At 39.5% G+C, this 17,339-nt stretch overlaps 1 protein-coding gene across 12 annotated transcripts in view; it reads right to left on the reverse strand.

The window, feature by feature from the left end:
* DMD (dystrophin) overlaps nucleotides 1-17,339 on the reverse strand; it is a 971,087-nt gene that overhangs the window by 46,518 nt on the left and 907,230 nt on the right. For all 12 annotated transcript variants that reach the window (XM_050969735.1, XM_050969772.1, XM_050969742.1 and 9 more), the window contains 3 exons: nucleotides 12,802-13,003; nucleotides 9,361-9,446; nucleotides 6,662-6,819 (listed from right to left, as the gene is read on the reverse strand). In XM_050969735.1, the coding sequence (XP_050825692.1) occupies nucleotides 6,662-6,819; nucleotides 9,361-9,446; nucleotides 12,802-13,003 (446 nt within the window). The remainder of the gene's footprint in view (nucleotides 1-6,661; nucleotides 6,820-9,360; nucleotides 9,447-12,801; nucleotides 13,004-17,339) is intronic.

The following is a 17,339-nucleotide window of genomic DNA, read 5'->3' on the forward strand; positions in this document are numbered from 1 at the left end:
AGGATTCTTGGTCAGAGCTTCCTTCTTAAGGTGCTCGTTTGGGAAATCATCCAACGACTCCTATCACTACACTTGGGATCCATAGACATGGACTTCTAGTATAGTCAAAAACATTCTTTTTTTGGATGTTTGGGATAAAAACATCAAATCAGAACAAATCTACAATTATTCAGATAAAGACCTTCACAATTTGATGTTCATGGAAGGGTAAAAATAAATAGAATATGCACTAAAACACTTCTGAAGTCTTCTGCATTAAGCCCTAGTTCTCTGTTTTTTCACATAGCTGCAGAATTTAGGAAAGCCCCCCCACCAAAAGAGAAAATCAAAAGCACAGTAAAGTCCAGTCAACACTGGCAAAAGGATTTGTTCAGAACAGTGAATACTGCCTTCTGCCACAGTACATCAGTGAATTCAGTCGAATTAAATTAATTTTGGAACTCCTAAGTGAAAGGCATACTTCTAAAATATGACCATTTATATTTTCAGCTGGAAGGCAGGGCAACAAAAGGGCAGGGGAGAGGCTTTCTGTGACTCACTCAGGGACCCAGCTTTAGCCAGCAACTACACTGGCAAACCATAACCCTGCCCAGCAGACTATACTTTCTATACAGAGGTCCTCTAAGCCTCAAAAAAAAAATTTAAAAAATTAAGAGGATCTCTTTAATTTACCATTCCTAATAGAAAAACATGAGGTGTACAGAAATGCTGCAGTGCAAGCTGCAGGCAGAATAAGAATGAGCCGCTCAAAGCACTGCTCTCCACTTGTAGCTGCTTTAAATTTGCAGGGAAAATGCTGCAGCAATGAAAGACTTTCTGTTAACACCCTAGATCTATTTTAATTTTGCAGTCACTGTCAATTGCCAGCAGTCCCAATAGCTGCCTGGGCAGAGCTCTGTATGGCGGCTGTACAAAACCCGGGCTCAGAGAGATTAGGTGCATTAAAATGTATCAGAACTGGTTCTGAATTATATTACATGAAGATTTAAAGCCACGTGGAGAAAAGCTGGTCAGGGTCAGACAGTATAGGACAGACAGTTCTCAACTGTCTCCTGAGCTGCTATTACGATTTTTAAATAATCTCTAAATCCAGTAAGGCAGCAGCTGAAGATTTTACATAGGGGAAAAAGGCTGAATTCATACAGTTCATATCTGAAGCAACAAGATCAAGCTGTAAAGAATATTAATGGTTCTTCTCTTGAACACATTTCTGTGCAACTCACAATTTTTATGGTAATAACAGAGTGAATCATAAAGTAAAATTCATTAAGGCCTTTCCAGCTTACAAGTAACAATTTGTTATGGAGGACATTCAAATTCATTATGTTCCAGACATCTGTTTTCCAGTATTTATTTTGCAGAAACAATGGGGAAATAGGAAGTTGGGTGGTGCTAGCATCTTTATGCAATACTTGGGAGATGAGGTTTTTGTTCTTCCCTCTCGCTTCCTCTAGCTAGTAGCTGAAAAAATATCCTATGCTATATTAACTTTGTCTGTCCATAATAGGCAATATGCTACAAAATACAGTTGGGATTTTTCACCTACAATGTGGTATGCTTTTAGACTGAGTCAGATAATACAGCAGAAATTTCTGATAACATTTCTGATTAGCTATATTCTGCTTATGGGCAGTGTAGGAAATTGACTGGAAATAAATTAACATTGTTAATTGAATGGTGTTTTACACCCTGGGTGGAAAGCTTTACATTAGCAAACACTGTTTTGGACGAACAGAACTAAAGGATGGGATTCTTACGACTTGTTAAAGTCTAAAAATGCAGAGCAGCCAGTAACAGCAACCCTGTCTCCCCAGACCTAATCCTGCTCACCCTCGTATTTCCCTCCTGCATTACACTTGATTGCATTGGCAGCCAGTATTTTTAGTGGTGTGGCAAAGAATAATAAAATAAAATAACATGAATCCAGAAGTGAATTAGTGTAGTTTTATATCATCCACACTTGAACAGCATTTTCCTGATCCCCACCCCTTAAACCAATTTAAAATAGCTTTTGAAAGCAGTTCACTTGTAGGACTCTTCAAGACTGCCTCCAAAGTCAGGCACAGGTTCACAAAATCCTGCTGAAATAAAACCAGAATTGCTGTTTTATGACATTTACAGCACAGCAGCTTGAGGAAGGATTTGCTATTTCCCTTTGGCCAGCTCTCTGTTGTCAGAGCCAGGAGCAGAAGAAATATCCTATGAATAGAAACAAGTGCTGCCTGAATCTGTTAAAAGAGTTTGAGTCCCTCAACAGTAACACTGCACTTGTAGTTATTTTCATATAGACTTGTATATATAACTATGTATAGTTATTTGTACATAGTACTGATATTTCCTAACTGCTCAAAAATAAAAGCAATAAACAACGTCTCAAGAAACAACTGTCCAACCAATTCAAATCACAGCATTTATGGCCAAAGTCACTTTCAGGGTCCTGGCCCTGGATTTGTAACACCCAAGTGCCACTTAAAGGACTAAAAGCTCTATTTTGGATTTTATTTGCATGAGTAAATACACCAGATTTGGACATACTTCCATGGTTTTAGAAAGCAGGCTAATCTTGCCTTACCATTGATCAAATACAAATCTAGTAATGAAGACTATAAAATACAGACTATTAAAATACTTTGCTTCATCAAAGTGAAGCAAAACAAGGTTTAAAATACATGTATGAGTTAACTGCACATATTTTACTACTCCTTAGCTTCATCTGTTCTAGTTTTTAACATCAAGTACTCTAATTCAAGTATATCCTTGAAAGAAAGCATACTTAAAGCATTTTATAACCAAGAACCAACTGTCCAACATTTTACTGAGCAACGGCAAGGGACATTTTAATTTGAGCTGCACTCTGCTCTCTCATCACATTTCTTCACAGTCCCAATGTCACAGTAACTCATCCAAGGCAGTAATGTGAATTCCTAGGTCCTGTTTACACTATATGAGGAAAGCATATTAATAATTTTCCCCTGTGATTAAAACCATGTGTCCTTCACTCCATATCATTTCCCTATCCTGTTTACTTAAAAAACCTACTCATCACAGAACTAAAAGGAAAGTCCTTTCACACTGCAGCAACACTGAATTCACCCAATTTTTCATGGATCTTTAGATTGCTTTGATGCATTCTGAGCTTAAGCAGAACTAGACAGTCTTCAAGTGGTCACTGGATTAAGCTCTTTGCTCTCCAAACTTAAAAGCACTTTTTCTTTAAAATCTCAAAGCAGAAATTACACACCCCTGCCCCAAATAGGAAAGATGAGTCCCATGATATCATTCTCCTCCCAAGAACTTCTACCAGCACCTTCCAGCAAATGAAGAAAACTACAGAAAGCACAAGTGCTTTCAGTGCTGGAGGAGGGAGAAGCAGCAGGAGGACTGGAGCAGCAGCCTCGGGAGAAGAGGACCCAATTCTCAGGAGCAAAGGTGTGCAGCAGGCAAGGCTGCTGCCAACAGCAGGGCTGGGCTCCTCCCTGCCCAAACCTCATTCCCAAGGACTCACACTTCAAAAAGCAGGAGAGATTTCCCCTGTTATCTCTGGGAACAGTAAACATCCCCTTTTTTTCTGGTGCTGTGCAGACAGACAAGGCCGTTGCCAGGGCACCTAACCCAAGGGAGCTGGGAGAACCACTTCTGAAGCACACAATTGTTGCAACTCTGACATGACTGCAATTACATTGCTGGCTTATCATCACCAGAAAGAAGTAAGAAAAAAAGGAAGAAAAAAACCAAAACTAAAGAAAAAGCATTCCTCAATGTGGGTGTACAAAGAAAGACTTAAATTAGTTTCCATGCAGTAATGTAAACTATGAACTCCCACAATATTCTTCAAGAAGGAATTATCTTGCTCCAGTAACAGGAGGCTGCTGGGGGCAGCAGTACTGCCTGGCTGTCCAGCTTTTCCAGCCTCCCTGTTTCCTGGGCTGCTCCATGTTCCCCCCACCAATACTTCTCTGCTTGTCTCCCAGCCTGTGGATTCTGGTTCCCACCATCCTACACTGAAAGGATGTCTCAGTGCTCCCCTTCTCCCTTTCTCATGGGGAGTTCTTACTTCTTTATCCATCTCCATTCCTGGCTGCTCCTTTCTTGCATGCCTCATTTGACTCACAGTTTCCTTCATCACTATTATTCTTACTGCTGTTACTATCATTCCCTAAGAGTTATCCTTATTTTCTACTCCTTAATCCCTTCTCCCTTGCCTTCATTAGGGCTTTCCCTGTGTTTGGATTTCTGCTCCTCTCCCTAGGACTCCAGCCCACTTATTCCTCTATCTCCCCATCTCATCTCAGCCTCCCTCCCCCTTTCCTTCCCTCCTAGAAGATCTCTGTTCTGCTGCAGCCCATATTGGAAACCAAACTGCACTGTGAGAGTTGAAATGAAGCTTCATCTGAAGGAAAAAAGAGAGGATGACATTTCTCCTATTTCAGGTAAGAAAAAAAATCTATTTTTCAGTGCAGGTAAGAGAAGGAAACTTCAGGTTTTCTGATGTTCTGAGCATGCCAAAGGTTGTGTCCAGCTGTGCTTGGGCTGTTCCTAGAAATGCCAGCAGCTGGATGTGGTACAACTTTCAGCCTGCTGGCATGTCTTCATTTCTAATGATGATGTTGCTAGCTCCTTTTTGTTCAAATAAACAGTTATCACAAAATCACAGGACAGCAGAATAATCTGAGTTGGAAGGAACCCACAAGAATCACTAAGTGCAACTCCCAGACCTACACAGAATCTTCCTACTTTAAAGAAACGGGGTTTGGTGTGTTTCATCACTGTGATTTTATATTGTTTCATTCCTAGTGTAAACACACAGAATGGCAGCCCTCTTTAAAAAATTTAAACTATCTGGTTTTGCCAGATTCTGAGGTCACTTTCCTTATCAGCTTTTCAATGGTGTTCTAAAGTGCTGTTGACATTCACTTGGGAAAACAACACAATCCAGTGAGTCCTAATTCCTGAGGAAGGTCATTTGTGCAAAATTTTTACCATGGATTTGCTGCATAATCATTTTGTGTTGGTGTCACTTGAAAGCCCAACATGGAAGTCAAGGGTTGAAAGCACCAGCAGGGTCTAACACAGCTATCAGCATTACTGTGCACAGTTTGTGAGCATAGGTTATTCACCCAGGACATAGCCCTATAAAACACTCATTCTGAAATGGCATCAAATACTGATTAGAATTATAAAAGGTCATGACATGAATGACAGAAACAGTAAATGTAAATCCTGTAGAATTAATCTGTCACAGGAAATGTCAAAAATACAGAAAGTAAATGTCCCATCAGGACTGAAGTTTGTGGTGATTTTAGAATTAGATTCTTTTCGAAGTCATAGTGTGTATGCAGTCTACTTCCAAGCATTAATATTCATTGAAAACACTTGCTGTGTTTTGCTTACTACAGAACTGAAACTACTACATAATGAAACTTGAGCAGCAGGCAAAAAAGCAAACAACTCCCCCCTTCCCCAAGCAAACAAAAAAACCCCTCAGGGACAGTGAGGAGATGGGAAAAGAGCTTTCTCCCATTGTAATGTAGAAGATGCATTTAGAGTTAATCACAGACCATACATTACCTCCCCTCCTCTACCTTTTCACTAAGCAGCTGTCTTCATCTTGCGCATTCTGCTGGTAGTTATGATAAGGATGAATAATTCCCTTAACTCTCTTCCTCCCCAGATTAAATAATTTACAAGTCTGAAAAAGAGCCTCCAGTTTGCTGTATATTCCTCAACAGACAGGACAGGAATTCTTTCAGTAGTCTTTCTAAAAGAAAACTGGTATTATCCATTCAAGGAGTGGAAGGAGCTCATCGAGCACTCCTCGCCCCTAGACAGCACTGTAGGCGGCTGCCTGTTGCTCCCCTGGGCACCTGGCTGTCACTGCTATGTACATGCCCAAAATTTAGATAAACCACTGCTGTTCACCAACATAGCAGCAATAAACACTTATCTACTGCTGGGCAATAGAAAACTGTAAAACCAGGAGCTGCTGCAACAAAGACACTGTTCGCAGGGTTCAGCTCCAACAGGAGCCCCAATTATCTTCCATCTGAGCTAATTCAAATACACCTCATCAAAGGAACAGTTTAATAAGCCAAAGGCCACTACCATCACAGAATCACAGAGTAATGAGGTTGGGAGAGACTTCTAAGATCACTGAGTCCAACCTATGCCCTAACACCTCAACTAGACTATAGCACCAAGTGCCATGTCCAGTCTTTTTCTAAACACATCCAGAGATGGTGATTCTACCACTTCCCTGGAAGAGCATTCCAGTACTTTATTCTTTTGGTGAAAATTTTTTTCCTCATATCCAACCTGTACCTTCCCTGACACAGCTTGAGACTGTGTCCTCTGGTTCTGTCAGTGCTGCTCGGTGGAAGAGACCGACCCCACCTGTCTGCAACCTCCCTCAGGAAATTGTAGAGAGCAATAAGGGCACCTCCGAGCCTCCTCTTCTCCAGGCTAAACAACCCCAGCTCCTTCAAACGTTCCTCATAGGGCTTGTGTTCCAAGCTCCTCACCAGCCTTGCTGCCCTCCTCCGGACATCACATGACCCACAGTACCCTAATCCTCATCCCAGATTTTCAACCCTCCTTGGAAGTACAGGTGAGCTCACAACAAGATACCAGTCAGGAAATTCAGAGCCAGCAAACATAGACTTACAAACTGGAAGCAGCTCCTGACGCTGGGCTCGATGTTGCTGCCCCCGAAGGAGGCCACCTCCCCCAGCTGCCGGGGGATCTGGATGGAGTCGTGCAGCAGCAGCCCCAGCCGGCGCTGGTCACAGAAGCCAGTGGAACTCGCCACTTGTTTGAACAGGTCTGGAGGAAGGAGAAGGACACCAGAGGTCAAGCATCACCACCAGGATGTGGCAAGCAGCCCAGATTTGCGGCGTTTCCAAGGCTCACAGGTGCGGTCAACAGCCTTGGAGGACATGAACACAAATACGACTTCCATCTGGCTGCTTTTGCTCCCGTAAACACTGGGGTTTTGCTGTGAAATGTGAGTCTTGTGGTAATTTTTAATCGTGTTACTGGCTTGTGCCTGGGAAGAAAGGCCACTCTAGCACAGCACCTGTGTCATTACTGGTAACAGAAGCAGAGACTTGATAACACAGCTAACTAAACAGCAGGATCTTCAAGCCACAAGACAGATGTCTAAAAAATAATGTTTAATGGTAAAATAATTTCATTCAACACAGAGCACCTTTTCAAGTCTTAGTAATCAATGTACAACTCTGAGAATCCATTTCTCTTCCAGATGAGTTCAAATGATAACCAACAGCCCCCTAACTCTGATACATGATGATCTTTTAATTCAAGAGAATTAATAGAAAAAAAAATAAAAATTACAATATGGCAGAACCTGCCATCCATCAGAAATTTTAATATCATAATAAGTTTTTGCTTCTAAAGGGAAATGTCACTTGATGCCATGTTCTGTTATTGCATCATTCTAGAAAAGAATCCTTACAAGACATAATTATTATCCCTTCATAAACTCAATTTAATTTGATGGGAATTAATTATAATCTATATCTATACTGAGGAGGTTATAGAATTCATTATAAAAAGAAGAAACAAATTATCATTAAATAAAATATTTATTTGGCAACATCTCTGTTGACAATACATTACCTGAATAAATTCTCCTTACTTTTCAATAGTTAAAAAAACAAAGAGAGAGCAAAATAAGACTAGAATAAAATAATGTTCTTTTTTTGGAGTCACTTTAATATTTTACCCAACACCAGGGATACAATTATAAAGGTGCTTCAGCACTGCTTGAGATAACTTTCCTAGCACTGCTTAGACACCTGTTTTCTTCCAAAGGAAGATAGAGAAAGGATTATTTTTTAATTACATGAATTTCACTCTTGCAAAGTCTAGTTTTATAATGAATAATTCTGGGATGAATGCTTCCATCACCTCTGCAAGCCTTAAGACTCGTGCTCTAGCACAACCAACTCTGCTCTGCTGCACAAATGAGACAAAAAATTGTAAGGGGTGCAAGTCATTGCATACTTGCAGCAATACTAATGGCAACTGCACTATGACTTCAGCATGGATGGCATGACAGACACAATTCCTTCCTCTCCCACAGCTATTCAGCTTTCAATTTCTCCATCATTAAAACATTAAATGTCCTTAGCAAGGTTATAGGACACTTAATAGGTTATGCATTACTGTGCACACACACTGCAGGAGAATCTAAAATATGAATAAATGTTTTCCTTTATAACTTTGATAATCTTAGCTGAAATATCATTTTGAAAAATATCTGTACAAATTTTCTTCAAAGATTTTTCTGAATACTTTTTCTTACCACCCACATGAAACATCTAGAAATCTAAACTGTGACATTCATTGTGATTGCCTTAAAATCTGATCCAATTACACATTGTCATGCATAGACCCCACTGTTGGTACTGTATGTTTTCTCTTTAGAGTTCTTCAGCTTGCATTTGTAGAGAGTAAAATGATAACAATTGATGAACTGCTATGGCACTGGGTCAAACCCTAGAGGTTGGATTTTCAGTAGTATTTCTAGGTGCTTGAATGAGTGATACCTTGTTAATTCAACAAGAAAGTTATTCTTGAGAACTACATTTATCAGTAGTTCTTTTCTGGATCCTAGTCTCATTAGTGAACTGACTTATTAGTCATGTAAAACTAAGACTGCAAGTGGAATTTTTTCAAGTATTTTTTCTCTTAAAATATGCAAAATTTGCCCACCTTTAGTATTTATTTATTTAAAGGTTGCAACTATATTTAAACACAAAGTACATAATAAGACTGACCACAATGTGAGAATCATTTAAAAAAGTTAATATATCTAAAATTAGTGTAATGCAAGTGTCCTGTAGCCACGCATTTTTGTGTGTAAAGGTGTGCTGAACCTGTGGTCTCCGAAGGGGTTCTTATGCCTCAGGGAGTGTTCAAGACAATCCATCAGGGTGCAGTAAAGAAATACTTTTTGTACAGATAATAAATTCAATTGAAAGTTTCAAAATAGTGCTTATTTAATCCTTATCACATCCTTCTTAACTTTCTTCTTTTGGTATGCTTTATAATGTAGACAATATATTAGTACAGCAGTACATGTACATAATTTATAAATACATCTACATCTATTGGAAGTGCATGGTCAAAATTTTTTCTGCTGGGAGGGGTGTGACCAAAATATTTGGCAACTCCAGGACTAAATTACCTAAAACTACAGTACAAGGTGAAACAACACACTTTGCAATATCTAAAATAATGTTTCTGTATGCTATTTAAATGTTCATTCAATAAAAATCCAGGAGGAATAAAACAGGAACACAAACAAAAGGTAAACGCAAAATAATTACATGGACTTACATCTGTATTTATCTTCCAGGTGTGCTTTACAAAGGGACACGACACCGGTTTTGAAAGATAAGACACGGATCCTTCCTGTTCGACCCCTAATGGAAAAGAAACACTGGCTGATAATAAAATCCAATCATGTCATAATTTGTTTACTATAACCAAGTTCACTGCAGTACTGTAGACTTCATAAATTAAATCTCTCAGACAATACTCAAGCTGGATGGTTATTAGTCAAGGTAGAAAATTAAAACATTGCTTCACAGGCATAGCTGAACTGCAGCGTGCTGTTGTATGAACTCTACGAGAAATGGCCTCAATCGAAAATAACCACTCATCTCCTTTTTTATAAAAAAAGTGAGCAAAGGGTCTTTATGCTTCCTTGTACAGGCTTCTTTATGAACTTCTGCTGAGTGATTCTCAGAGGAGATGAGATCCCTGACAGAACAGCAAACTAGTCCTTTTGCCAAAGACAATATAGCTTTACTTCCACCAGAAATCCAATGCAACAGTCGCTTTTAGAAAGTCTTGGCTTACTGTCTGCAAGCCATGCCCTGACTTGCCTGCAAAGGCAACAGGAAGCCAAGCACAAAAAACCAGCCTCTGCCAGAAGTATGCAGTGACAGAGACACTTGTAATATGTTCAGGTGAAAGATAAAGCCTGCCTAGAAATCGTGGCAGGGCAAGCAGGCTGTACAGTTATGCCATTAACACCTTGGTGTGGCTTCTGAGCTCCTCCTGGCAGGGCTCAAAGCTCTCCTGTGCAGTGCCAAGGGGGTGGGACACTCCAACCAGCCCCTGCTGCCTGCCCCTGCCCCTGTCAGTTTCCCCCCCATGCTCACTCCTGCCTTGTAACGTGCCCATGCTACTACTTCTGCTTTCTGATGTGACAGCGAGAACAACATCCTCCTCTGAGCTGCAGGCGACGCACTGACAAACCTTCACATCTTCTCTCCCTCATCTGCTTTAACTCAATTTACTTCCAGTTGCTGGCTTCCCCCCCAGACTTGTGTTTCTGATAGCATTTCAAATATGTAAGATCTATTGCAAACCAAGACATACACAAAACAGGAAGCTAATGCCTAAACCCAACATTTTTGGAGCAGAGACTTATCAACAGCTTTGAAGCGTCACCAGTAAGGCCCCCACTGGGAATGAGATAAATCATGTAGAGGCAGGCCATGGTCATGCATCAGGCTGCACCACAGGTGAAGATGCATGTGGTCTTTTTAATCCTATGAAAGAGCTGAGAAGCCAGCAGTGCTCATTTACCCACACATCTCCCCTGCAAACCCTATAAAAGATACAGACAGAAACCTGTGGACAAAGCCAAATTTAGAATATTTTTTTTAGAATTCCTTTTTATTAAAAAATCTTACTTTTTTCATCATGAATAAGAAGCATTTTTAGTTTACCTACGCTTTCCACACTCCGGTCCTCTCACGCTTCTCCCTCAAATCTTTTCCAAATTAATTATCATCTGTGCCCTGAGAAACTCCTCCTGATGAATACCAGACTCATGCAAATTATACAAGAGAAGAATATAGAATAATGATTGCTCTGCAAGGCAATTAAATTGAAACTTGTACAAATCATGAGTTGTTCAGTTCACTCTCCTCTCCTCCCAAGTCAAACCAATAATTTAGCAAGCTACTGCAAATGAGCATGAGTGACTGATCAATTAAAACAAATCCGAAATGTGCTGGATTTGCAGAGCTGTACCCATAATTAGATCAGTCATTGACTGTGAATTTGATTAATATCTTTACAAATGACAGTTTTCAATTATAAGAAAAGTAAAGATGCAGTACATTTAATTAAACATCTCTGGTAGCACTGTGCACTTTGGTTGATCTCTGACTATTAAGTTTACAATGAAAACTAAACACACGTAACCCCAAGGTCACCTCTCTTACCAGTGTAATTTAAACTTGAATTTTGGTAAAATAGCTACAAGCTTTCCTCACACATAAAACACCTCTGTGTTCCATTGTGCCCTGCAATATGCAGCTCCTCAGCACACCTAGGGAATTGCCTGGAGGCAGATAATTATAATTTCTAGTGTTGTACTTGCAGCACAGTGCAACATAAAGAAAGCTAGACTGGATATGGCTAGTGCACATGCCACATCCAAACTGGACAGTTCAGCTTAGGAGCAGCCTGTGGAATGACCTTTAGTTCCCTCTCTGCCTCTTATGTGACTGATACAGATGAATATCCCTAACACATGTTTTGTTTTCACTAACTGGGAGTCCTCATCTACGTGTTATTTATGGTTCATGGTAACTAAGAAGTGGACCACTGTTCTGTGAAAGCCAAAGCAGATTAAACAAATATAACGTGGCTCTTGAATGAATACAGCCTCACTCCCTAGTACTGGTAAACTATAAGAAATATAATGTATCTGGGTAATCCACAGCTGCTGCAGCGTTTGTCACAAAAAACAGACTTATTGGAGGTGATCCTTCAGGAAGACATGATCTGTACAAATCTGTACTTTTTTTTTGCAGGTGATAACTGAAGCTTCACTGCTGTGACAAAGGGTGGATGGAAGAACAAGGTCATGGCCCTATAACAACAGTATGGTTCAAAATGTCAATGGAAATACAGTAATTGTCCCATGACCTTCCAATTCTACAGGTAAATGTTTATTCTGCCACAGAAATGAGCATGTCTGGCTGGAAGTGGCTGATAAAAACACACAACTGACTTTTTAAAAATTAAATTCACCACATACAAATATAATGGCTTATTCTAAAATGAGCTTACAAACATATGTTGGAATTAGCCTATACATTATAAGCAGTATCATTAACCCACTTAAAAGGAATATAAATTTTATTCAGGTATATTTAGTCTGTTGTGTTTATACTGATGGGTACACTTTTTAAAGTTAAATTTTGAATTAAATGTTTTTCAAATCTTCTTACAGCTATGGGCTGTAAGCACATTAGACAAGAGATGACCCTCTTCCATCTTTGAAGAAGATTGAAAGCTATGGAAAATTGACATACTTGAAAAGGTTTAACATCCAGAGATACAGACAGGCAAGAGTTTATACGGTGTTCACTCTGTTGCTTCTTGATAATTCTCTTGAATTTCTTTACCAAAATAAATTAAAATGCCATGTGAAGTCATGACCTACTGTGGACAGACATGCAGTCACAGAATTGGTCTGAACACAAAAATCTGCTTATAAATTTGTTTTCCAGCTCTCTCATTACCTAGTTTAGTAAATCCAGAATTGTAAGCCTAACCAAGGGCTGTATTGATTCAGCTAAATGCAGCCATTAAACCATTAGGTTTATTAAACTTTCACTTTAACTACCCTGTTTCTCAACTCCAAGCCACCCATGCTATAATGAGGCAAACAGCTCAATACACCTTCCCCCTCCCCTTGAGCTACTGGGAAAGCTTCAGGAGCTTTCCCATGTCCTGAGCCCCCTTACATACGTGTCATAGACATTCAGAAGCCAGTTGAGGCACATGTCCACGCAGAGGGGGACGTTGACTAGGTTATTGTGCTCTTGCTCCAGTCGATCATAAATGGTGGTCAGGCAGTTAATGATCTGCAGAATATCCATTGGCTGGTCATTTTGTTTGAGGTTGTGCTGGTCCAAGGCATCACAGGCAGCAGACAGACTCAGGAGATCCACTGTTGAAATAAAAAAAATACACAGCCATAAAGACGGAAGAGAAACAGTGGTTGTATTACCCACATCCAAAAAGTAAATAGAGCACTGTACTTGGCTTATGTGCCTGGCCAGAGGATGCAAAATGTCCTCTGAAAGTCACATGCAAGACTGGTTTCAGAACTTCTACAGATGCACTGTTATTTGGCTGTGGCCTTAGAGACCAGTGTGTATCTGTTTCATTTTTAGCTGTAAAGTACTTATTATGCTCTTGAGTCCTATGGAAATATTACACAAATTGCTGTGCAAGTAAGAACTATGTATTTCATGCTTTATGTTCCTACAGACAGACAGACTAATATTTGATTACTGCACTTAGCAAATGTGCTCTCACCATGGCACAGGTCATTAGCTTTCCTGACAGGCATTGCCCATTTCTTAGAAAAGTCGAGCAATCTTAACCAAACCAAACTCCACAAAGAATATGAAGACAAATCTGAGCTGAACCATGATTAACCTCTCTGTTACTTTTCCTCTAGTGAGGAGAGTCGAAAGAAGGTTCTGGAAGCACTACATATCCTCTTTCAATATTTATTAATTAAATGTATCCATTCTTAAGTTTGAACAGCATTTATAATTATCATTACCTCTATGGCATTACAGAAAAAGACATGTTTAAACTTATAGTCAATATGCAACAGAGATTTTTGTCACAGACATTAAAAAATTGATTTTTGTTCCAATTTAAGTCACTTGAATTTTGAAATGCAGATGTCCAGGGCAAAACTGAACTTTCCTTTCTCAGCTCTTAACCTCTGCAAACTAACATCACCGAGCAGCACCACACTTAGGGCACACAAAATCATGGGATGTTGGTTCACAAAGTAAGGCAGGAATAAGAACAAAGGAAATCAGAAAGATGAGATGTTTCATGATGATCTTCCGGCTGCCATGGGAAAACTGCAAAATTCACTGCAGAATTCTTGCAGTGAATTTCCAGGGTGTGAGCAATGGGGATGTTGAAGCCCAGATGCTGCTAATCCTGCTCACACCATGAGCAGTCACATAGTGCAGCACGATGTAATATGACCCAAGGCAGTAGCATCTGGTTCAAAATGAACTGCCCAAAATCATCCAGGAAATTCCTTGCAAAACTGGAAAATGAACTGACTCAACTGCAAGACCAGTTTTTCTCTCACTGGAATAAAAAAGGTGCTTTATTGAGTTCTGGTAAGCAGCATCTATTCATAATGTCAAAAAACCTATATAATGAGCAGAGGCTAAATGCAGAACACCATACAGAAATATTTTTTAGAACGTGATCCTGTTTAAGGGCCCATTTGGCAAATTCACACTTGAGTATCCTGTTTTACCCAGGATGAAACTGCCCCTTTGATGTCCTAGTGGGAGATGAGAAATACTTTAGCTGCCCACAGGGCTGGTTTGCAATGCTGCTTGGACAGCACGCTGGGATTTTGTAATTGCCAAAAGAATTTCAAGAGTATACATTTCATTGGAAATCAATTGGAACTTACTTCTGCTACTAAATCCCTTAAGCACTACTGAAAATTTTGTCCTCTGGGCCTAACATACCTTGTGCTAAAGTGAACAAGGAAACTTTGGAATGCTATCCCTACTATTACACCAAGATATTTAACTTTGAGTCCATGGTTTTGTGCAGAGTTTTACTGGAGTTTTTAGGATTTTTTTCACCCCCCTATTAATATATAGACATTTATTAAAATAAAGTATTTTGGAATATTATGTTTAACCTACTAGCATAAAAAATATAGCTATGCTAAGGTCAGTGTTAAACCCTGCAAAAGCATCAGATCTGTTCCTGAGCGTTTCAGAAAGATGTTTTTCTTCTAAGAATTCATTAGTCAAATTGAAAATAGAGCACAGCCCTCAAACACCTATAACTGAGCTTTAGGCTGAACTCTCAGTTCCTTTGAGACTACGAATCAACAGTAATCAAATGAACCCCTCAGGCGCCTGAGTGGCAGCATAATTATATATGCAGCTACTGCTAAACAGGGGTCATTCCACTTTGTGAAAGCTCTTCCATTAATAAACAGCATATTCTGAAAAGCCTTTCAGCCCACTCTTCATCAACCTCCTGTCCTATCCCGAAGTTTGTAACACACAATTATCTCCTAACAAGCAAAAAGCACTTGCCAACACGTTCTGCTTCGGGGAACCTCTGTTGGTGGGAAAAAGGAAGGCTCTGGCCTTCATCACATTAAGATCCTCCTTCATCTTTCCCACCAAGACTTAGGAAATGTGTGTGTGGGGTCCTCTCCCAGAACACAGAACTGCATATTTATTTCCTAAAAGCAGATACGAAGGTCCTGTGAATGACCACCTTGCACAAGACAAGCTCCACAATCAGATATGTATTGAAGAGCTGAGTATTTGGCACCATGCAGTGATTTGAAAAGCTTTACTTGAAATAAAGCACACCATTTTATGCTTTGCACTTCTTGTGGGTTCTCTGCCACTCTTTTGCACTTTTCTATTTAAAATTACAAAACTGACTCCAAAATCTGTGTGAGCAGTGGCTTCTAGTTTACTTTGAAGTCTAAGTGACTTATATAAATAAATATTTCTTTGGCCTTGAAGGCAATAGAGAAAAGGTTAGTATGTTTTTAACTAGACACTGCCAGATTGCAGAGAAAGTATAAAAGACAGCATGGAATAAGTAACCAGTTGAAGGACAGAAGTGACAATTAACAGGCAGGAGAAAGTGCACTCTAGAGGTCACAAACTGAACTTAGAGAAAACTCAACATATGGCTGGTAATAAAAAGTATAAACCATCCTCCCAGAATGCAAGATCACCTTCTCTGTAACCTGCTGCTGTTGGCTGACACATTAAAAAAAATATATTTAATCTAGTCTGCATACAATTAAAGGAAAAAAGACCCCTAGAAGAAGTTCTTGAATATTTTCTTTTGCTACATTTCCAAGAAAATTTTGTGAATACATCTCATTTTATTGATATCACGATGTCCTGATGTGGTTTTCACTTGAAGATCAGATCTTTAAAAGCAGCAAAACAAGAAAAGTCATCATGCTTTGATGTAATTATCAAAGGAATCCATACATTTAAAAAAAATTGGTTCAACAGTTACACCTGGCATGCTCACAACGATTTTGAAAGTTGAAATGATAAAGCCACACACTAAATAACACAACACATAAGCATTTATTTTTTAATGATTGCTATTTTCTACATTCTTCTTTAGGTTTAATATCCTATTGTCTTAATATTCATTGGGCTGATTTATGAACTGAAAAGAACTAAAGTTCAAGTATAGCTCCTTTTTGAAGAGTTTCTATTCCTGACACTGAGAAGTAGGCTGTACCTTTACTTCTGCAGCCCTTCTAGAAAACACACATTTTTAGAGTACTCCTCAGTAGACAAAATTGCTGTTCTCTATGAAGTTTGCAGAAAAGAAGATCTATAGATATATATAGGCATATACATATATATATATATATATATATATATATAAACTCCTGCAATTTTAAAACAGAAATGAAAAGTAAGAGCTGAAAGCAGCACCTACTGCAAGTGGGATTTTGTCTTTGCGTAGGAGCCCTGAAACCCAGCACTGTGCTCTAATTCTACTATTGCCAAAATGCAGAAAAATAATTTTGTAATGAGCTGAGGTTTTAAAAAAAACCTAATTGAACTGAGTTCACAAGTGACACTGAAATGATAGAATACACAAATACAATGATGGTGTCTCCAGGCAAAAATATTTGTAGGAACAAAGCCTGCTAACCAAATTCCTTAAATACTTCTCCTTAGATACAAGTATGAAGAATGTGCTAGAGTAATCAGTGTAAGCGCCACTGCATGTCTCTGAGAGCATCAATTCTCTGAAAATTTACCTAAATATAACCTCAAGAGATGAACTGACCTCAGCTTGCTCAGCTGGACAGGGGAGGGAAAATAGACAGAAAAGCTCATTGGTTGTAGTAAGGACAGGGAGACATCACTCACAAGTTACTGTCACAGGCAAAACAGACCTGACTCAGGAGAATCAACTGAATTAATCACCAATCAAATCAGAAGATAATGAGTAATAAATCTTAAATCTTAAAACGCATCCCCCAATTCCTCCCTTCTTCCCAGGGTCAGCTTCACTCCCAAATTCTCTGCCTCCTCCCCTGCAGCAGCAGCAGGGGAATGGGGGCTGCAGTCAATTCATCACATGTTGTTTCTGCTGCTGCTTTCTCCTCAGTGGGAGGATTCCTCACACTCCTCCCCTGTCTCCCATGGGAGACAGTCCTCTACAAACTGCTCCAACGCAAGTTCTTCCCACTGGCTGCAGCGCTTCACAAACTGCTC

This window comes from Serinus canaria, chromosome 1 (genome assembly GCF_022539315.1).
Source record: "Serinus canaria isolate serCan28SL12 chromosome 1, serCan2020, whole genome shotgun sequence".
NCBI lineage: Eukaryota > Metazoa > Chordata > Aves > Passeriformes > Fringillidae > Serinus > Serinus canaria.